This window comes from Podarcis bocagei (assembly GCF_964188305.1).
Source record: "Podarcis bocagei genome assembly, chromosome: 8".
NCBI classification, from domain to species: domain Eukaryota; kingdom Metazoa; phylum Chordata; class Lepidosauria; order Squamata; family Lacertidae; genus Podarcis; species Podarcis bocagei.
Window position 1 is genome coordinate 85,444,896 of NC_138133.1, and position 22,358 is coordinate 85,467,253.

Below are 22,358 nucleotides of genomic sequence, written 5' to 3' on the forward strand. Positions count from 1 at the left end.
TGGCCTGGCTGGCACGGTGGCTGACTGCAGAAAAGGAAGGGCAAATAACAAATTTAAGGGGCAAGGCAGAGCTTGGGCTGTATCATGGCCCAAACCAGCCAGTATATAAAAGCACTTCCTCAAACAAGTCTGGAAAATCGTGCAGAGAATGGTGGTCAGCTGATCATCTGCAGGACAGATGGGGACTGCACTATCTCTTGGCCTGATCTGTGCTGTGTGCTGATGGGCTGGGGGTTAGGATTGGCTTTGCACCCAGTCCAGGGTGGAAGGGATGGGGCATAGGGCCAGCCATGAAAGCCTGGCGAGTCTGTGAAGGGACCCTGGGGTACTTTAAACCCATTGATCATTGTTCTGGCAAATGGTAAGAGATGAACTGCATGCCAGACACTGGAGCTGGGTAGAAATTGTTATTTTTTAGTCCACTTTCTGAAATTGGCCATTTGGCTTTGAGCGTGGTGAGAATAGATAGGAACGATGACCTTTTTCAAAGGGTAGTTGATGCACTGGTTCTAGTTTCAAATAAGTGGCCTGATCTTCTTGGGTCCTTCACATCCAAATGTACAGTATGTCTTGTTCAATGGGTGCTGAAAGCCATGCAAATTTGTCACATAATTGTTTTCAAATCATTTTTTTAAAAAATTCAGTCAAACCCTGTTGCCGTCTTAAAAGGCTGAGCGCCTCAAAGCCCAGTATTGCACAGCTGTTCTGGTATAGAAGAGCGATTTTTACAGTCATTTGGGCTGCACATACACTTCCTCGATTAAAAGTAATCAAGATGATTTATTGAAAAGGCCTTCTGATTTGTCGTGCAGCATTACATGGTTGTTTACTGGAATTTGCTCAGAAAGAATCCTAATTTATTTATTTATTTATTTATTAAAAAAAAAACATCCAGCAGATGTCACTGCAGCTCACTAATGCAATTTCTCAGATTCCATATTTGTATCAGATCCCCGCTTAGAGTTGTTTCACATATATATATATATATATAGAGAGAGAGAGAGAGAGAGAGAGAGAGAGAGAGAGAGAGAGGTAGAAAAGCAAAAGAATACATATAAGAGGGGCAAGTAGTGTCTTTCCAACCATGCTAAAAGTAAAGGGACCCCTGACCATTAGGTCCAGTTGTGGCCGACTCTGGGGTTGCAGCGTTCATCTCGCTTTATTGGCCGAGGGAGCCGGCGTACAGCTTCCGGGTCATGTGGCCAGCATGACTAAGCCGCTTCTGGCGAACCAGAGCAGCGCACGGAAACGCCAGAGCGGTACCTATTTATCTACTTGCACTTTGATGTGCTTTCGAACTGCTAGGTTGGCAGGAGCAGGGATCGGGCAACGGGAGCTCACCCCGTCGCGGGGATTCGAACCACCGACCTTCTGATCGGCAAGTCCTAGGCTCTGTGGTTTAACCCACAGCGCCACCCGCATCCCTTTTCAACCATGCTACTTATACGTTAAACATATTTTCTTGGGTGTGAAGGGAATAGCACCCATTTGATGAACTGGGTGCCTAGCATCATAACATCAGCTGTTCAATTACAGTGGTACCTTGCAAGACGAATGCCTCGCAAGACGGAAAACTCGCAAAACGAAAGGGTTTTCTGTTTTTTGAGCTGCTTCTCAAGACGATTTTCCCTATGGGCTTGCTTCGCAAGACGGAAACGTCTTGCAAGTTTGTTTCCTTTTTCTTAACACCGTTAATACAGTTGCGACTTGACTTCGAGGAGCAACTCATAGCACGCCGTGTGGTAGCCTTTTTTGAGGTTTTTGAAGACTTTGGTGATTTTTGAAGCTTTTCCAAAACTTTTCCGACACCGTGCTTCGCAAGACGAAAAAAATCGCAAGACGACAAAACTCGCGGAACGAATTAATTTCGTCTTGCGAGGCACCACTGTATATGGGAATTATTTCCTTCATTTCTCTGCAACCTATCCAGCCTCACAATATGGAACACCCTTTTTGAAAATGCACCCATGTGGCACAGCATACCAAATTCATGACAATGGTACCTTGGTTCCTGAACAAATCGGCTCCTGAACAGTGCAACCCCGGAAGTGAGTGTTCCGGTTTGTGAATGTTTTTCAGAAGCTGAATGTCCGACATGGATTCTGCAGCTTCCGATTGGCTGCAGTAAGCTCCTGCAGCCAATCGGAAGCTGCGCCTTGGTTTTCGAACCATTTCAGAAGTTGAATGGACTCCTGGAACGGATTCAGTTCGAGAACCAAGGTACCACTGTATCTCTGATTCCCTACAACCAACCATGTAAAAAAAAACAACGTGCACATTTGTATCCCAGGTTGTTGAGACTCTCAGTTTGCTCTAGTGACCTGTAATAGGGTACCCTGCTACTTATCATTTTAGTGACATTTTACAGGAAGGAGCTACCCCATTAATTATTATTACTACAGTGGTACCTCGGGTAAGTACTTAATTCGTTCTGGAGGTCCATTCTTAACCTGAAACTGATTTCTCTTCTCATCCTGAAGCAAAGTTCTTAACCCGATGTACTATTTACTGGTTAGCGGAATCTGTAACCTGAAGCATATGTAACCTGAAGTATATGTAACCCGAGGTACCACTATATTATTAATTAAACTTGCATATCACCCTTCACCTGAAGATCATAGGTCAGTTTACAACATAAAAATAGAAAACGAGCACAAAAAATACATAATAAATACAGTGGTACCTTGGGTTAAGTACTTAATTCGTTCCGGAGGTCCGTTCTTAACCTGAAACTGTTCTTAACCTGAAGCACCACTTTAGATAATGGGGCCTCCTGCTGCTGCTGTGCCACCGGAGCACAATTTCTGTTCTCATCCTGAAGCAAAGTTCTTAACCCAAGGTACTATTTCTGGGTTAGTGGAGTCTGTAACCTGAAGCGCATGTAACCTGAAGCATATGTAACCCAAGGTACCTCTGTAAATACAAATACTAACCAATAACCAACACCCTCCCACAATCACATTTCAAAGGTCATAGAAGGTTTAAGCAGTACAAGGCCAGATTGAAGAGTAACGTTTTTGCCTGACACCGAAATATATGCAATGAAGGCGCCAGGTAAGCCTTCTTGGGGAGAGCATTCCCAGAGAGGGAAGCCACCGCAGATAAGGCCCATCCTTGTGTTACCACCCTCTGGATCTCTAGCAGAGGAAGCACACAAAGAAGGGCTTCAGGAGATGATCACAAGGTCCAGGTTGGCTCATATGGAGAGAGGCAGTCCTTGAGGTATTGAGGTCATGTAAAGCAACAACAACAACTAGGATAGGTGCCAACATGCTGGTTATTTGGTGGGGAGGCGGCACTTTTGCCCATTCCCACGATCCCAACACACCTAGTTTCCTTCTAGTCTCAGAACAGTTCCCATCAGATGTCTAAACTACTCACCCAGACTTTCCAAGTGCCCTTATTTTCCAGGGACGCCCCTGATTTAGAGAAGCCGTTCTGTTTCTGATATGATCCTGGAATGTCCCACTTTTCCTTAGGATGTCCCTATTTTCATAGGAGAAATGTTGGAGGGTATGGTGGGACGTCCCTATTTTCAATGAAGAAATGTTGGAGGGTATGGAGTTATCCAACCCCTGAGCCGTCTGAAGGCAATCCTGTATAGGGAAGGTTTGTTTTTTTTTAAAAAAAAATGTTTAATATTTTATTATGTTTTTATATATGTTGGAAGTTATCTAGACTGGCTGGGGCAACCAGGTAAGATGTGTGGGGTATAAATAGTAAAATTATCATTATGGAATGGGACATCCCTATTTACATTGGAGAAATATTGGAGGGTATGCGCACCTAGAGTAGGTTCTCCCTACTCTAGACCCCAGGGGGACAACCATCTGTTTTGGAAATCTCTAACGTTGCTTACATCAGAGGGCTTGACTAGCTGCTCCACGAAGCTCTCTCCGACTCTAGGATTCTCTTCAGTAGGAAAACAGGAAGCTGCCTCATACTGTGTCAAACCATTTGTCCAATCAGTACTGTACACAGTGGCTGGCAGTGGTTCTCCAGGGTTTCAGACAGAGGTCTCTCCCAGTCCTATCTGGAGATCCCCAGTATTAAACTGGGGACCTTCTGCAGAAGATGTTCTTCTTCTTCCTCCATATCCAGCTTCCCTGGGTCCTAAGAGTCCATGACCTTCCAAGGGAGTCCGTTTCACAGCTAAGCAGCCCTTGCTGTCGGAAAGTCCTTCCTAATGCTTAGTCAGAATCTCCTTTCTTGCAATTTGAACCCATTGGTTTGGGTCCTACTCTCTGGAGCAGCAGAAAACAAGTTTACACACCTCCCATGTGACAGTCCTTTAGATATTTAAAGGCGATTATCATATCACCTTTAAGGGACGTGGGTGGCGCTGTGGGTTAAACCACAGAGCCTAGGACTTGCTAATTAGAAGGTCGGCAGTTCGAATCCCCATGACGGGGTGAGCTCCTGTCACTTGGTCCCTGCTCCTGCCAACCTAGCAGTTCGAAAGCACATCAAAAGTGCAAGTAGATAAATAGGTACCATTCCAGCGGGAAGGTAAACGGTGTTTCCGTGCATTGCTCTGGTTCGCCAGAAGCAGCTTAGTGTCATGCTGGCCACATGACCTAGAAGCTGTACGCCGGCCCCCTCGGCCAATAAAGCAAGATGAGTGCCACAACCCCAGAGTCGGCCACGACTGGACCTAACAGTCAGGGGTCCCTTTACCTTTACCTATCATATCACCTCCCGGTTTTCTCTGCTCAGCATTGTTCCTTCTATTGCTGGCATTCCTTTCATTAGCATACCTAACTACACTTTGAAAATCTCAAGGAACTTTGCAAAGGAAGGATCTTTAATAATAATAATAATAATAATAATAATAATAATAATAGTAATAATAGTGAAACAGGGAATTTGCATTAGTGGAGCATCTTTGTATTCAGCCCTTGGAGAAGCCAGGAGTGATATGCAAAACCCTTACTCCATCTCAGTGCTTTCCACTGCACATATTGCTACGAAACACAACTTGGCAGATTCTCAAACCACATTGCCCCTCTGCAGCCTTATGCGCAAGCAAAGTTTTCAGCTTGTTGCCTTCTAATCAGCAGTGGACGCTTAGGGTTCCCACTCTTCCACCCACCCACTCCACTATAACCTCTGTTCCTGGGAGGCATCAATTCGCTACAGCTGCTTCAGTAATCAAAGAGACAGAATTACATGTCTAGACTTGAGCAGTACTCTTCCTCCCCTCACCAAGAGTCTGGAAGGTGGGAAGGGAAGTCAGATGTAAGAATCAAAATTTCAGGGGAAGTGACATCCGTTAGATGTTTGGTTAAAAGAGAATGTAGAATTGGAAAGTTCCATTAGAAAGCTGCAGTCCAAAGGGGAGCTGGGTTCCATCAAAAGCAGAATGACATCAGCTAACTTTTTTTCACCTCCAAAGGGGCAGTCTTCCATTTTCTCCCGAGACAGACAGATGCCAGCCAAGTTCCGCTTTGTGACTAGGGATAGACAAATCTGTCAATTTGGATTTCTCTCAGTTTAAGTTTTCATCCCCAAATCTTAAGTTTGGTTCTCTACATCAGTTTGCAAAATTATTTTTCTTTTTATCCTGTGAACTGCCCTGAGACCTGGGGGTACAGGGTGGTATATAAATTCAATAAAAAAATACTATTTTTTTTGAAATCCTTCTGAGGATTCATCAGCTTTCTATGGCGAATCCTAATATACACATTTTTGCATGCAATTTCCCCTAATATACACATTGTGCACAACGATTTCACCTAATACAATGCACTTTTGCATATTATTGACATTGCTATGTTCCTTCATGAATACACTTTACTCTAGTACATGCTTTTTGGACACATGATTTGGCTGGGAAACTGAATTGCAAAATTCTCAGAAGTGAAAATTCTGAAGGATAGTGATGTTTCAGTTCACATTTTGTTTTGGAAAGTGCAAACTAATCAAGTTTGCATTTCAATGTGACCTGGATCCTATGTCTCCTGCATATCTCCTGCACTTTGTGACTCATCCAGCTTGATGCAATCTAGTAGCCACATACTACAGTGTTGGATCTGGGAGGATGCTCAACTGGTATTGGAGTGCAGGGGTGCCAACTTGACCAAAATATTGGGGGCTAAGCCAGCCCAGCCCCACACAATCAATCACATGATGCAGCACATTCACAAAATTGAATGGAAATGCCCATAAACCTTGGAGGGAGGCTGACCTCCTCAAATATTTTATATTTGACCAAAGCGACCTTGACCCTCCAGGAGTCAGCTCCTATGTTGGGATGTATTTATGGATACAGCAGAATGAAATGGGGATGCAGAGGTAGTGATTATTGTACTATTTCATTTGCTGTGTTAGCTGGTGTGTATTTTTTTTGGGGGGGGGCTGCATTTGCATGATCCTATAGAAAAAAAACAAAAAGCTTTACAACCAGAAAATAATTGTTTTATTTGGTTTTTATCTCCCTAAGGAGCTGATGGCAGTATACAAGGTGCCATTAGGTTTCCTCCCCTCAGAAAAGCCTACACGTCCAGGACATCCCAAATACTAGTTGACCAGTTCTGCCCATTAATAGGAAGCTACATTTTGGAGTTCAGCTTTTACAAAATTCCATTGGAAGCTACATACTTAGATGATGGTACCACTCCCATGAGATGGGAAGAACAAATGCTGTCCTCTGTTTCCCTTCCCTAACAAAAAATCTGCAGTAAGACATCCTGAGATGGGGACAAATTCTTGACTCAGTAGCTCACTGACCCACCCATCATGAATAGCAGGGTTGGTGACCAACGTGACCCCAGTTCCTAGGTTATGTTTGCATTTTGTGGAAGGACAAATCCCATTTTGCACACACAAAAATAAATCCTCCTCTCATTGGAGCTATAAAAAGGGAAGCAAACTAGCCCTCTGGCAATGAGCAAACAAAACTCACAAGAGCCTGGTGTATCCTGGGATCAGCTATCGGTTTGGTACTTTCAAGTAAGCACACACTTTAAGAATGCCACGTAAAGGCAAAACCGGGAGAATCAGCGATTTTAGTTCCTTTTTCAAGTTAACACCAGAGGAACAATTCTAGGAACAACCCCATGCTCAGAATAAAATGTTGTCATTTTGTTAGCCCACTGGTAGGAGCCCCACAAAGCTTGCTTCTAGCTATCGCTGCTACTATGATCCTGGCATTGAATATTATGCTATGGCTTATTTATATATTGCCTTTTGGCCAACAGACCATTGAAAGCAGTGAACAGCATGTCAATCGGTTCCCAACAATCACAGAAACTGCATTGGCTTGATGACCAGAAATGAACATGAGAATTGGGCCACATGGTCAGCTGAACTGAGTCCCATTCCAGCTGAACAGGACAAACTAAAGGACATGTTTCGCTCTGCCACATTGCCTGTGGTACATGAACACATCTGGGAGAGTGAAACTGTAGAGCCTCAATTCACTCTCCAGATTCCTGTCGAGCCCTCAGGAATTCAGCTAAAATGAGAAAGCATTCATAAAACTGCAAAGCTCCTGGAGGGTTGAAATGAGATACGGTCAAGGAAAAGCCATTTTGGGACCCGCGAGACAGACAAAGATTTTGGACCATTCTGGTTTTGTGTGGGATTTTATGGCTTCATGAGTGACACTGAGGGGGCTGAAAAGTATGCAGAGCTGAGAGGGGGGAATCACAATTTGTGACATTGCAAGAACTCTGAAACTGGGAGTGGAACTATGGAAAGAGAAGGAAGCCAGTCAGCCCAAGAGAGACATCATTCTCTGGAAGGGTGTCATGAATGAATGGAGCAGAAGGTTTCACTAACCCATAAACTATCATTCCTTGCTCATATCTGCATTATATCATCTGAAGCACCCTTATAGCTCTTTAAGATTCATGGTTTCCCCCAAAGCAACATTGGAACTGTAGTTGGTTCAAGGTGCTGGGAATTGTAGTTGTCAACAACCCTCACCCCTCTTAATGAACTACGGTTCCCAGGATTCCTTGCAGAAAGCCATAGTTTTCGCTATAGTTCACAGTGTGCTTCTAAACTGCCACTGTTTTCAGTGGGATTCAGTCACAAACAGGTAAATTGAGGTTTCAAAATTAAAGTTGACTTGCAGCTCTCACACAGAAACATATTATCACACAGACAAACCAAACTTTGCAATAAGGAAAGGGAAAGAAACCTGCCCTGGAAAGTGTGGGATAATACTTACTTGATGCAATGGCATACTACCTCCCAGCAAACAATTCAGCATGAATGCTCAATAAACAACTTGTTTGCAAGTGACCGTGCACTTATCAGTTTGGAAGGAAATGGTCTTCTCTTGACATACAGGGTAAGATTCTCAAGAAGTCAAATCTCAGCTCTTCCTTCCAAGGTATGAATTTGCAAGCACAGACCAGGAGTGACGAAATGAATTTTCATCAAACAAAAGTAACTTGTGACGCCCATGGAACCATGATGAACCAGCCATCAATTGGATGCAGTGGTGGAGGAATCCTCTCCGGCACCTGGAGCGGGATGCCAAGGGGCGGGGCAAACCATTCGGCGGTGCATGCATGGCATCCCGTACAGACTGCACATATGCAGCAGCCCGTACAGACACCATGCGAGCGGTGCCCTCCCTTTGTATGCCCCTGATTGGATGCATCAACCCGACTACACCAGAGGACATTTCAACGTTAAAACCTGGAGATGATCATACTGTAGGCTGAAAGGAGGGAAACCAGCCTTTTGAGTGTAACATCTTGATGTCAGGGGAGTTTGGGACACTAACCCTGCAATTTCAGCTAGAATAAATAACCGGCTGGTTCCAAAACAAGCAGTGTGCTGCACCACCAAGAGGAGAAAGGAATATTCTTAGCCAGCCAGCGCAACCTGAGCTACTTTAATGACCACGTCTCTGTGTTAAGCACATGTAAATCACAACGAGGTTTCGATATCCAGCTATTTTAGAATGCATTGCTTGCATGGCATTCCAAAGGCTTGCCCAGATTTCTGCATTGTTGAGATGGAGTCCCTGTATCTTCTCCCCATCAGCTTAGAGAGGGGGATTTTTCTGGGAAGGTTTAAAAGGGGAAGAGCTATTAACAACTTCTCTCTGTCACACTTCCTCTAGTCAGATTCTCAGCCTGCCCGGGCAGCTCAGAATACAGGAATGCAGAGGAAAGAATGGTAAGATTTTGCCCAATGTGTAAATTGAACCTCAGCCACGTTTGTTTCCTATGTCTGCCTTAAACATCTTCTAGCCTCTCAGCTCTCTGAGAACTGACAACTGCCCAAGACCGCAAGTCTGCTGAATCCTACGACAAGACCTTGCCTGATTCGTCTGTATGAAGACGTCCAAGGAGCATATTTCTGAAACTTCTAAGAGAGCACACAGAAAGGTCTAAATCAGATGGGACACCTCACACACAGAGAAGGTCAGTAGTTCAGTGATAGAGCATTTGGTTGGCATGCAGATCGTCCTAGGTTCAATCCCTGACATCTGAAGGAAGGACTGGAGATCTCAAACTCTGGAAAACCACTGCCAGTTAGGGTAGACAATACTCAACTTGATGGGCCAATGTTCTAACTCAATAGAAGACAGCTGTACATCAGGTATGGAAATATTTAGCCCTCCAGACATTGCTGGACTGCAATTCCAATCATCCCTGACCATTGGTCATGCTGGCTGGGGCTTATGGGAATTGGAGTCTAGCAATATGTGGAAGGCCAAAGACTGCTCTGGGGACAAGCCCTCAGATGCAAAATCCAAAGCATTTGGGAGATTCCTGTGGTCTATTTAATGGTGTGTGTGTGTGTGTGTGAAGCTTTTCAATTAAAATAAAATTTAAATGTGAAAAGCTGTTTTCTATCATATGCTGGAGGCTGTCTCCATAATGGCCTTATCATAATGTGCAATCTGCTTTTTATCAAGTCAGATAATTGGTCCATTTATCTCAGTATTACCAATACTGACTGGCAGAAGCTTTCCAAAGCTTCTAGCAAAAGGTTTTCCCTGTCCTACCTGGAGATACCACAGATTGAACCTGAGACCTTCTGCATGCGGGGCAGATGTTCAACCACTAAACTGTAGGCCTTCCGCGCAACAGAGATCTCTAGATATCAGGCTACTATCCCCTAACTCCCCTAGGTGCCTTTAAGTGAACACATCATCTCTCTTTCAATCTTACAAGTCACATTGAGTGAAGAAAAGCTCATGTGTGATGGCATCATCATATATGAAATAGTCACAGGCTGTGTACATTGCTAATTATAATTCCATCAGGTCCACATGAGAGCATGGGTCCAAGGCCACATCCATTGACTTAAATTCAAGTAGAATGCTAAGATAGAAAGAGTACATGTTAAAACATTCTACATAAAATTATTCATTCTTAATCTAAACCTGACATGTGGCGGGACTTCACAGTACCTTCATTTTACCACATCTAATGAAGCCATATCTCTCCAAGCCCATAGAAGATTCACTGTGAATACCTTTGTGCCAAAGAAATGCCTTTCTTACTTACTTTCACAAAGTCTTCTCCTCAGTTTCCCACGTATCTTGTCAATAGCATTGTAATCTGAGACATGGAACACATGGGCAGACTTGGGCTCTGAAGCAATTTCATCCAGCTCTTCTTTGAGGGCCTCACCAACCCCTACAGCAAAGATCCTTATGCCCGCTTTATAAGCTGCAGTGGCTGGATCCAAGACATAATCCTGGCTCCGGCCATCCGTCAGAAGAATAGCCACTTTTTTGATGGCGCGGTCACTTGGCCTCCCACCAGCCTCCGTGGAAAAGCTGTATGTGTTGATGTACCGTAGGGCATCACCAGTATTTGTATTGCCCCCGTAGTATTTGATATTTCTTGCAGCTTCTTTGATCTCCTCCCGAGTCCGATATTTCCCAAGCTCAAATTCAGTAGTTGGTCTGTCGCTATAGCGGACAACACCAACCCGGGTTTTGTCTGGTCCGATCTCAAACGTGTCTACCAGATTAGCCACCCACTGGCGGACCTTCTCAAAGTCTTCTTTCCCCACGCTGGAGGAGGTGTCCAAGATGAAGACGAGGTCATAGTGGACGTTCTTGCAACCTACAAGGGGAAAATGAGTATCTCCTGAGACATGGTAGAAGAAGACAGCCACCAACATCACAACATCTGGGGACATTTCTGCTCATCATAGCAATTTCTGCTTGGGGGAATGTCGGGTCAGCCTTCCACAGAACATGTTCCACCTTGGAGAACCATTACCAAGTCTGTCCTTAGAGTTTAGTAAGGCCCAAAGCAGATCTGAAAACAGATTTTGCTTTGTTATGCAAACTTTCTCTCTTTTCTCTCTCTGTTGTGGCTGCTGTGCTTTCGCCTACTCTGTCTGCATGTCTATGAGGCAACTATTTTCTTTTGAAATCTTAACAGACTGCTCTCTGTTCCCCCTCCTTCCATTCCCCTTTAACTCAACATGCTTAAGAACTTTTTGGCAGATCAAGAGTTGCCTGCCTTCAAACTTGCCTTCACAGACAGTAATAGCAAACAGTTGGCATTCCATGTTCTCATTTAAAAGCACCATTATATTTTATTTATTGTCAGCCTGGAGAAATGCTTTCTTTTACAGCGGTGAGAAGTTTTACAAGATTTGTTTTATATATATACAAACAACAAAACCTAAGTGTTGACAAGGGGGTGAATCACTGGACTGGAGATTGAGTTTTTTGACAACTCAAGAATTCAATTGGTAAGGAAGTGTTGCTACATGCCAGTGAAGAGCGAGTCAAGGATCAAACCCAGGACACCATTTTGAGAGAGCATGAGGGCATCTTGACCTCATATTTCAAAGCATACATGATTATCCCTGAATAAAGCTTTTAACTTTGACCAAGTCAGTGCTTTCATGCACTGAATGAATGCAGTTTTAGACCAATGACTTTCAAACTATGTTCCAAAGAGCTTCTTCGGAGGTTTAGCAGAGATTCTTCAGAAAGGCTCAGTCAACATAATGTCCTTGAAGGACTCACTGGACTAAATTAAACTTGCACTGGCTGCTGATATGCTACTAGGCCAGGTTCAAGTTTTGTGAATTAATTTTCAAGGCCCTTAGCAACTTGATACCTTAAGGCTCATCTGATTTTTTAAATCCCTACCCAATCACTGAGGTCTTCTGCATATCTTATATCCACCAGGATCTCATCACTACGGGTCCAATTCTGTGAACTTCCTCCCAGCTGTGATCAGACAGATTCAATCCCCTTTTGATCCTCAGTGAAGACTTCCTTTTTATTATTTCAACTGGGTATTTTAAGGAAGTTTTACTAATTTTATGGTTAACTGATCTTAAGCTATAAATGATTAAATAAATCAACAAATAAATAAATAAATGCACTTTTGCAATGCATAGCTCCAGAGAAGCATGTTCTAGGATATGATCTCAGTAGTCATGAGAACAACAGGAAGATTTAGGAGGCCAGGACAGTCTTCTGTGTGAACTGACAGTGCAGTATGGAATAGACCCCAGAAGCTGTTGCAACATGCAGGGATTCCATACCAGAAACAAGGGACCTTTTCGACAAACACATGCATTCCTAACCACAAATCATTTTTTGTCATGCATTTCATTCCTACTGCCAGTTTGTCTCAATCTTACATCTATGACTAATATCACAAGTGTTTATCAGATCATTTGACAATTAATCAAAACAGCGCATCCCCCTCTTTCTTCCAGAGGTTTAGCAGAGTCCTACATGCTGCCTAGAAGATATACAATGGAGTAGTGGCATTTTTCTTTAAATGCAATTCCCACTGGGTTCAACGGAACTCACTTCCAAGTAAATGTACGTGGGATTGCAACCTGACCTACCAATTGAGAAGTCCTTGGTTCACCTGTCACCTTGGCCAAGAACTAGCCAAGTGGTCTTGGGTAAGCCACTAGGACTCTGACCCAGTCACCAGAATACAGAGGTAATAAATAATGTTGATCTACCTTATTGGGACACGGGTGGTGCTGTGGGTTAAACCACAGAGCCTAGGGCTTGCCGATCAGAAGGTCGGCAGTTTGAATCCCCGTGACGGGGTGAGCTCCCATTGCTCGGTCGCTGATCCTGCCAACCTAGCAGTTCAAAAGCACGTCAAGTGCAAGTAGATAAATAGGTACCGCTCCAGCGGGAAGGTAAAAGATGTTTCTGTGCACTGCTCTGGTTCGCCAAAAGCGGTTTAGTCATGCTGGCCACATGACCCGGAAGCTGTACGCCGGCTCCCTCAACCAATAAAGCGAGATGAGCGCCGCAACCCCAGAGTCGGTCACGACTGGACCTAATGGTCAGGGGTCCCTTAACCTTTACCTTTCCTTATAGGGTTGTTGTCTGGATTACTGAAACTCTATATAAGAAATGGTATTTTTTTTTAAAAAAAGTCATGTATCATCCATTTCAGATTTTTGATCTGCACACCACAACACGTGGAAAAAACAAAAAAGGACAAAATAATTCCTTTGTCTGCAATTCAATTACAAAGAGTGCCCCTCCTTACCTGCTCTCTGTGCCTGAACGTTCTCTCCACCCCAAAGCAGCAAAAGCAGAATCAAGGTGGAAGGTATCGAGTATCTTCCTGCAAAGGACATGACTCCCTTCTTCTTCTCCAATATTGTATTCCTTTTTTTCCTTCCACAATGGTAGTTATTCTACATATCCATGTCTAGGAGTGGGGAGAGAAAAAGACACAGGAAAAATTAGAGCATAATGTAATTATTATGTGAAGGAATCACCAACCCACAAGAGCAGGAGGAGAAAGGAAGAATATTAGAGGAGGAGAAAATAAAAAAAATGGTTTTACAACTGTACATCTTTTCATTGGAAAGCTGCTTCCTCTCCTGGTTTTCCTCGAGACGCTGCAAACTGTACACAGACAAAAGCAACAGTGCAGAGTTCACCAGTGTGCAAAAAAAGCAGCTTAAAATGTCTTTGTTACAAGCACAACCCCAGTTATCTGAAGGGAGAAGATTAGCGCATTATTTAGGTTGACACGAGTCCATCTTTGACAGTACACTCAAGGCAACAGACCGGAAATTATCCCCAGGGCTGGGCCCCTCCATGTTAGACTTGTGCCTCCCTGGGATGTTTATTTACAATCATTCCCTCTGAACAGAACTGATTGAACATTGTGAGATTATACCCACAGCAGTGTACCTGGCTGCTGTTGTATATGTTTAACCTAAGTTGCACCCTCCCTGTGTAAATCTTTGTGCCTCCTGCAAAATAAAATAAAAAATAAAATCAGTTTCTTCTGCGAAGTATTGCTGTAAATAGGAGGTGATGTAGGGAAGTAGAAGAGGCAGAATAGGAGCTGATTAAGAACATAATAAGGACTTAGGCCAAAGACCTATATAATTCAACATCCTGTTCTTCCAGTGGCCAACCGGATGGAAGCAGGAGCTACAGTAAGTCCAAATTTTGATTCTCAGTGACTGGTATTCGGAGACATATGAAAGTCAGGCTTGAAGGCTCATGCTGGGGCCTACATGTGTAGCATAACATGGTGGACAAATACATACCGCTCAACCATCCCATTTTTAAGCAGGACGTCCTGGAATTACAGAAGCCAATAAGCTTCTGGCTGGATCCCAGAATGTCCTGTTTTTTGGTCCAGAGCTTGTACCAGTGCACAAGGCCAAAAGATGTTCATTCTGGAATGAGTCAACTGGGTTGCGCCGGAATGAAAGCCTCTCACTCTTTGGTCTTCCAAGACAAAAAAAAAAAAAAAAAAAAAGAGTGCTTTTGGTCTCGCACTCCCATGCAAGTGTGAAAGCTCAGGATATACAGTTTTACCTTGGAAGTCAAACGGAATCTGTTCCAGAATGAATGAATGAATCTTTATTTGCAGCAGCCATCGGCCATAGCAATGAAACAACAATACAATATACAAAGAATAGAAATAATAGAAATAGAAATAAAAAGTCAATTGTATAAAATACATTTTAAGGTTTTGAGTCAATTGTCAAATGGTGGATCTTATTCTTATTCCGGAAGTCTGTTCGACTTCCAAAGCGTTCGAAAACCAAAGCGCAGCTTCTGATTACCTGCAGGAAGCTCCTGCAGCCAATAAGAAGCCGCAGGACCCTGTTGGATGTTCGGTTTCCAAAAGAACGTTCGAAAAGCGGAACAGTCACTTATGGGTTTTAATCGTTCGGGAGCCAAAATGTTCGAGAACTAGGCTGCTCAAAAACCAAGGTACAACTGTAAAAAGGAGCACCCCAAATTTTGTTCCCAGGATGTTGTAGGGCATGTAATTAGATTGCACATAGTCCAGCTACAAGTGGCTGACTGCTTCTCCACATGCCCTTTACCTCTTCTATCTGAATCTGTTTTCTGTTTGTTTGTTTTAATGTAATTTCCCCATCTGAACTTGAGCAACCCATTCCAGTACTTCTAGAAGCTGTTACCCCATTTTACTCAGTGTATAAACCAGACACCAGATCCCAGAGACCTTGTAATGAGTGCATTGTGTAGCCATGATCAAAGAGTCTGGAAAGGAAGAAGGCCCAGGGTGTAGCAGAGAAAAACAGAGGTGGTAGAAGAGGCAGTGGAATTAAAGATTCACTGATCACCTCACATCTAAAAAGATATTGTAGAGTCTAGAAAGGTTCAGAAAATGGAAACCAAAATTATCAAGGTCACTGACTCCCCTAATATATTCATTTTATGCACATTTCCCCTAGTATATTCATTTCATACACATTACTTGATAACTGCAAAATTCATAGAATCATAGAGTTGGAAGAGACCACAAGGGCCATCGAGTCCAACCCCCTGCCAAGCAGGAAACACCATCAGAGCACTCTTGACATATGGTTGTCAAGCCTCTGCTTAAAGACCTCCAAAGTAGGAGACTCCACCACACTCCTTGGCAGCAAATTCCACTGTCGAACAGCTCTTACTGTCAGGAAGTTCTTCCTAATGTTGAGGTGGAATCTTCTTTCTTGTAGTTTGGATCCATTGCTCCGTGTCCGCTTCTCTGGAGCAGCAGAAAACCACCTTTCTCCCTCCTCTATGTGACATCCTTTTATATATTTGAACATGGCTATCATATCACCCCTTAACCTCAAAGAAGTGTCAATTCAGAAAGATGGCTTTGTTTCAGAAAGTGAAAATTAGGTAAGTTCACCTCTAAATGCAAATGGAGTCAATTTTGTTCCCAGTCCTTAGTCATGATATAGTGGCATTCTAAATGGATGTTAGCAGATAGGAACTCTAACTGGGTGTAGTCCAGCAATTCTCCACAAGGTGTCCGAACAGCATCATGAGATCTGAAACTCTTTTTCTAGTCGCAAGCTGCCTAACTCAATGAAACAGAGTTGCAGCACCATAATCCATGAGAACAATTCCTGGTGTTTAATATTCTGGAAAACCCTAATCCTGGCTCAAATAAAAACATCACAAGGTTGGCTTCCATGCCATGCTCATTTTTATAGCAAAGCCACTGAGAAGATCTACTACGCATCATAGCAGACAGGATATTTCCTCTGCTACTGGATACAGGAAAAGTCTGATGGAAACCAGAATGAGAGTTTAAACTCAGAAGGCTTTGTAAAATGGGGCAGTGTCAAGCTTCTTCTGATGCTCTGGGGAGTAAAATAATGAGAATTCTCTTGATTGAAATAGTGGGAGAGGGGACAAAACAGATAGAGTAAGGGAGAGAGAGAGAGAGAGAGAGAGAGAGAGAGAGAGAGAGAGAGAGAGAGATTTTAAGCATATCCAGCGCCGTGGTGCAAAGTTTCCTTCGCTGCCCCCCCCCCCGAGTTTTTTAGGGAGGACGGCACTGCCGGCAGGGCTGGAGGCGGGTAGCAGCTGGAGGGTGGCTCCTCCGGCAGGGAAAAGGCAGAGGCTGGACATGGCGCCTCCCGGCTCAGCTGGAAGCTTTGTGCTGCGGTGGCCACAGCAGATGGAGGCTCTGGGTGCGGTGATGCTTCAGCGCGTAACGGCGGAGGTGGCAAGGGTGGGGAGCTGATGATGGGAGACACCGCGTTCAGCCTCTGCCTCTTCCCTGGAGCCCTCCTTAACTTGGCGCCCCGGTGCCCCATGCCAGATAGATTTTTATTTCCTTGACATCTGATGGGAGGGCGTTCCACAGGGCGGGCACCACTACTGAGAAGGCCCTCTGCCTGGCTCCCTGTAACTTCACTTCTCGCAGTAAGGGAATCACCAGAAGGCCTTCAGAGCTGGACCTCAGTGTGTGGGCTGAGCAATGGAGGTGGAGACGTTCCTTCAGGTATACTGGGCTGAGGCCGTTTTGGGCTTCGAAGGTCAGTGCCAACACTTTGGATTGTGCTCAGAAACATACTGAGATCCAACATAGGTATTTCAGGACTGGTGTTATATGGTCTCAGTGGCCACTCCCAGTCTAGCTGTTGTATGACTAAGGAGCAAGATACAGTGGTGCCTCACAAGACGAAAATAATCTTTTCCGCGAGTCTCTTCGTCTAGCGGTTTTTTCGTCTTGCGAAGCAACCCTATTAGCGGCTTAGCGGATTAGCGCTATTAGCAGTTTAGCGGATTAGCGGCTATTAAAGGCTTAGCGGCTTAGCGGCTAAAAGGCTATTAGCGGCTTAGCAGCTTAGAAAAAGGGGGGGAAGCGAAAAAAAATCGGAACACTTGCAAGACGTTTTCGTCTTGCGAAGCAAGCCCATAGGGAAATTCATCTTGCGAAGCAGCTCAAAAATGGAAAACCCTTTCGTCTAGCGGGTTTTCCGTCTTGCGAGGCATTCGTCTTGCGGGGCACCACTGTAGTTTTGGTGCATAGCTGTCAACATTTCCCTTTTTTTAAGGGAAATTCCCTTCCAAATAGGATTCCTCGCAAGAAAAGGGAAAAGTTGACAGCTATGTGCCATAGAGAGGTGAATCCAGCAGCAAACTGAGCAGGAGATGTAGGTGTGGGAATGTTCAGGATGGCAGAAGAGGATATATTGATTATCCTTCCTAACTTATGCTAGCAAGTTCCTTATGTAGCAGAGTTACATTCCCCTTCTCACACAAAGCGTGTTCTCCCTAACAGAGAGCACGTGTTGCGGTTGGGGAAACAGGCCACCCTACAGTGACTCGGCAAATTGTTAGCAACCCAAGCACTAAAGGGTTAATTGGGTTGCTGGGGAGTTCTAATTTGGCAATTTGGAGGAGGGGCCAGAGGCTATAAATACAGGGGCCAGACGAGGGAACGTCCTCTTGGCCGTTTTGAACCGGATCACATGGAGCACTTGGACAATCTTCTCATTGTCTGGTTACATTTCTTTATTTCTTTATTTTCCCCTTCTTTTTAATCCTCTCTAGTCCCTTAAATAATTTAATCCCCCCCTTTTCCTGTTCAATTTCCCACCCCACCCCTTACCCTGCCCTGTAGGAAGATTCTCCCTGTATCTGTGGCTTGCCTTTCCCAATAGGGAGAGAGCCCCCCGTTAGGGGCTTTCTTTCGCAAAAAGGTTTCCCCCATTTCTCTTGTTGAAATTGTGGGGCTAGTCAGGGCTGTTCCCAGCTTAGCTGGTATCACTTTCGTTTATAGTATCCCCAAAGGTTGGCTTTATGGCTCCCTGTGCCTCCAAGGACTATGAGCACTCTGTATATGCTCTTGAACTATGCTGTTTCTGAACAAGTTTATTTTCTTTAAGTTTGTTTTGCCCTGATAGTGGCGACTGCCATTTTAGATGAGCCACCGTGGCTTAGTGGCTAAAGTGCAGGACTAGGACCTGGGAGACAGGGTTCATATACCCCTCTTAGCCATTGTTATAACAAAACAAAACAAACTGCTCCTTTTGAGCTATTCTGTTGCTGGGTAGTTCGGCCCATTTGTGATAAAAGAACTTTGGGTTTCTAGAAGGGGTGCTTCCCTCTAAAAGGGCAAGCAGGGGTACCTGGACAAGCTGTGGGCTACCTCAACTCTGCTATTTCACTGGAAACATTTATGCCTGGCCTAGCAGGTGATCCTAGGGCTTTGCCCTAGAATTCGATGGCCTGGAAGCATTTCTGGCCTCAATAGTGTCCCCATGTGGTCCATGAAGCATTGGTTTCACTGGGTCAGCGGATAGTGCCGGTAATGCCTAGGTTGCAGGATTGGTCCCTGTATGGGACAGCTGCATGCTCCCCCATTGCTCTACCTGGACACTTAAGTCCTTTTGGTGGTTACCTCACTGCGAGGGATGTAACGGGCGCCATGTTTGCAATATGCAACTGGGAGAAAGCACCTTGGCTATGGAGAAGCTGTCTGCCTTGAAGGAAGTTAATTTGTAATACTTCCTTTGTAGCAAGTGATGCTTCACCAGATCCGATCTTGCTGGGTCACTTAACTAATCTTCCCACTAGGCCAGGCTGCCTAGATTTCACCCCTCCCATATCCAAGAATCTCCTGAGGAGTCTGCTGATAATCCAGAGAGGAGGAGGCGTGTTCTGGTCTCTACTTATTCTGCTCCAGCACCAAGTCAGTCAGTCAGTCAGTCAGTGAGTGTCGGAGAGGGAGAGAGACTGAGTGTTAGAGATCATGTGTAGAGATAAGGTTGCTGCTAAGGGCAGCTGCAGACACTCAGTGCAGTGCAGCATTCATTTATGCTTAGACCTATTAAGCTCTGTATATAGTTTGTATAGTTGTAGATAGAATAAAGAAGATATTCTACAGAGCTGCTCTCCGAGTTGTTTATATATTCTGCTAGACTCTGCTGTGCGACGACTGTCTTTTGTTGGAGTGAATCCGGTGCTCACAACTCTAAGCTGTGAGTCCACAGCACTTTGACCTGTTCCTGTGCAGAAGGTGGTCTCTGGAAGTGCTACCCAGCTCGCCTAGCCCAGTTGGGGCTGAAGTGGATGAGTCCAGTTGGTGGCACTGGCTCAAGGGCGATGCTGACAGAGGTCCCCTTACCTTTGTGTATGCCTACCAAGTGTGGTGAAGGCAGATATCAGGCGATGGTAGCAATTCCTGAATGTATGCAATAGTAGTTTGCCATGGCAGGATACCTTGAACCCGCTCAGGGTTTTCAGGTTCATGCTGGTGCTGCTGGATCTTTGCCCTTTGGTTTTTATTTCAAGGGCTGCTGGTGTGCAAAGCTATGGCCTCAAGCCTGGTGTGGTGAGGCAATCATGTGACATAACTTTTCTTGAGTTTTCCACATTGTAGTAGCAGTTCACGTGGCCCGAGGAGTTCAGTGACCATCGGATCTGCTTTTGGTCTGATAACCAGGTAGTGGTGAGCGTCTTGGCAAAACAGTCCTCATGCTGTAGCACAGTCTCTGCCCCTCCGCTCATGCTTTCGAGCTGCGCCACTTAAGGTTTAATATTGTGCTTTCTACTCTCCAAATTACGCTGACACTATCCGATTTTCAGATGAAGCGCTTCAGATCCTGGGCTCCAGACTCAGCTATTGCCAGACTTTTCCAGACCTGTGGCATTTTGACAACAATTAGTAATTTCAGAGAGCGGCAGCTTCCATTTCCCCTTCTGCTTTTACCTCTTATGGGAAGGCCTGGATGGATTTCTTAGCCTTAAGCTGGCAGTTCTCGGCCATTCAGAAGAATTGGCCCCCATCCTCTGAGCAGATCCTGCAGTATTTGGTCCACCTGCTGCAGATTGGGCATGCGGTTATAACTATCCGAATTCAATCCGCTGCAATGTCTGTTACATTGAAGCTTTATTTTTCAGAGACCCTTGTATAAAGTTTGCAGTGTGCAGGGCCTTGGAAGGTTGGAATAGGCTCCAACCTCATAGGACAGTGGGCAGGAAGTCGGTCAATTTTTACCTATGCAGTATCTGCAACAAGTTAAAACTTGTCTGCGGGTTAAAGATCAAGGTGAGACTCCTTTCAGTAGTCCATTGCATTTTCGCACTGAGGGTTGGGGAAATGGTTGTTGGAGCCAGCACGGTGCTGAGAGTCTGGAGGCTTATTGCTTCAGGACTTTTCCTTATTCTTTGGAGCTTGTCATTAGAGTTGGTAACTCTAAAACAGACTTAGTTGGCTTTTTATTCCCTGGGGGCTGGCCCGCTCCTAGTGCATGAAAATGGGTTCCCGTTAGCCCGGCATCAATGTGCTTACGTCGTGCACCAGTTATTACAGCCTGCGGCTTGCTTACCGCTGAACACTCCTCATTCCTTACGATTAGGTGCTGCTGCAAAGGCTGCACACGGGGTGCCTGTCAGTAGACAGGATTGTGAAAACGGGTCATTGGAAGTCTGACGCTGACAAGGGTTATATCAGGAAGTGTCACAATGATGTCTGTGCTGATGCTTGTCTGTTATTTCCTTTTTTTTTTTCATAGGAGCAGCTGTGCACATTTGAGCCACAGCATTGTACACTTGGCTGGCAAACATGTTGACGAGTTTGGACTGGGGCGCCATCTCAGTCTTCCTGCCCATGTGAACATATACTGGATGTCCAGATGGGGAATGCTTGGGAGGAGATCCTTCCTTTGGTGCGGTCGAGTGTGACCTGTGCAGGTCCTCCCGCAGTGCTGGTGGTACAGCTGGGCGAGAATGTTTGCTGTCTTCCTCCAGCATGAGTTTGCATTCCTGCATGCAAGAGGGCTTGGATTGAGTTGATGGCAGCTCTCCCTGGACTCAAAATAATTTAAGGCATTGGTTCAAGGTGGTTTGGAGGGGGGGTTGGAGCACCTGTCCCCTCCAATGCGCAAAGATGTTCCATTAAGGGAATCCAAGGATTCGCCATGCTTTTGTCGACCCCTTTCGAGGGTTAGGGCCATGCCAGAGTCCCTGGGAGCATTTGGGGTGAGCTTGAGTCTGATCCTGGTTCATTGCTCCCCCATGCTGTTTACTGGAACTGGCGATATGGTGGGGCCCAGTCGTCAGTGCTGCCCTGCTGAGGTCAGGTGCAGCTAGTCGGGAACCAATGCCTAGACAAACTACCACCGAGCAGGCCAGAAAGCATGTTAATAAGGTGGGGGATAATAGAATAAAATAAATAAAGTAAATAAAATAACAAATAAAATAAAATAGGTCCTTGCTTTAGGTGGTTCTGTAATATTGCACCCTCCTAATTTTCTTCAAGGCTATTGCCCTCTTTAGGGCAGATGGGGTGCATCTTTCCCCTATGGGGAACGACACCTGGCGGGATGCGATTGCCTTGGGATTCATTGCTCCCCCACAATGTTTGCTGGTACTGACGATATGGTGGGGCCCAGTCGTCAGTGCTGCCCTGCTGAGGTCAGGTGCAGCTAGTCGGGAACCAATGCCTAGACAAACGTACCACCAAGAAGGCCGGAAAGCATGTTAATAAGGCAGTGGAAATAAAATACAGGTCGTTGGAAATCGAATGCATTCAAAGATTATGTTCGTTAACATTATTGGTGTCTTACAATTTTTGCTTGTTTTATCTTATTTATCAGGTTTAGCGGTGACCCGTGTTTGGATTGTGGGGCCCAGTATCGTCCAT

At 44.9% G+C, this 22,358-nt stretch overlaps 1 protein-coding gene across 1 annotated transcript in view; it reads right to left on the reverse strand.

Annotated features, from left to right (window-relative positions):
* The window catches only part of COL22A1 (collagen type XXII alpha 1 chain), a 194,095-nt gene that overhangs the window by 152,830 nt on the left and 18,907 nt on the right, over positions 1-22,358 (reverse strand). Inside the window, exons 2-3 of the mRNA XM_081204329.1 lie at positions 13,473-13,637; positions 10,479-11,045 (exon numbers count right to left, since the gene is read on the reverse strand). Of these exons, the coding sequence (XP_081060455.1) occupies positions 10,479-11,045; positions 13,473-13,563 (658 nt within the window). The 5' untranslated portion in view covers positions 13,564-13,637. The remainder of the gene's footprint in view (positions 1-10,478; positions 11,046-13,472; positions 13,638-22,358) is intronic.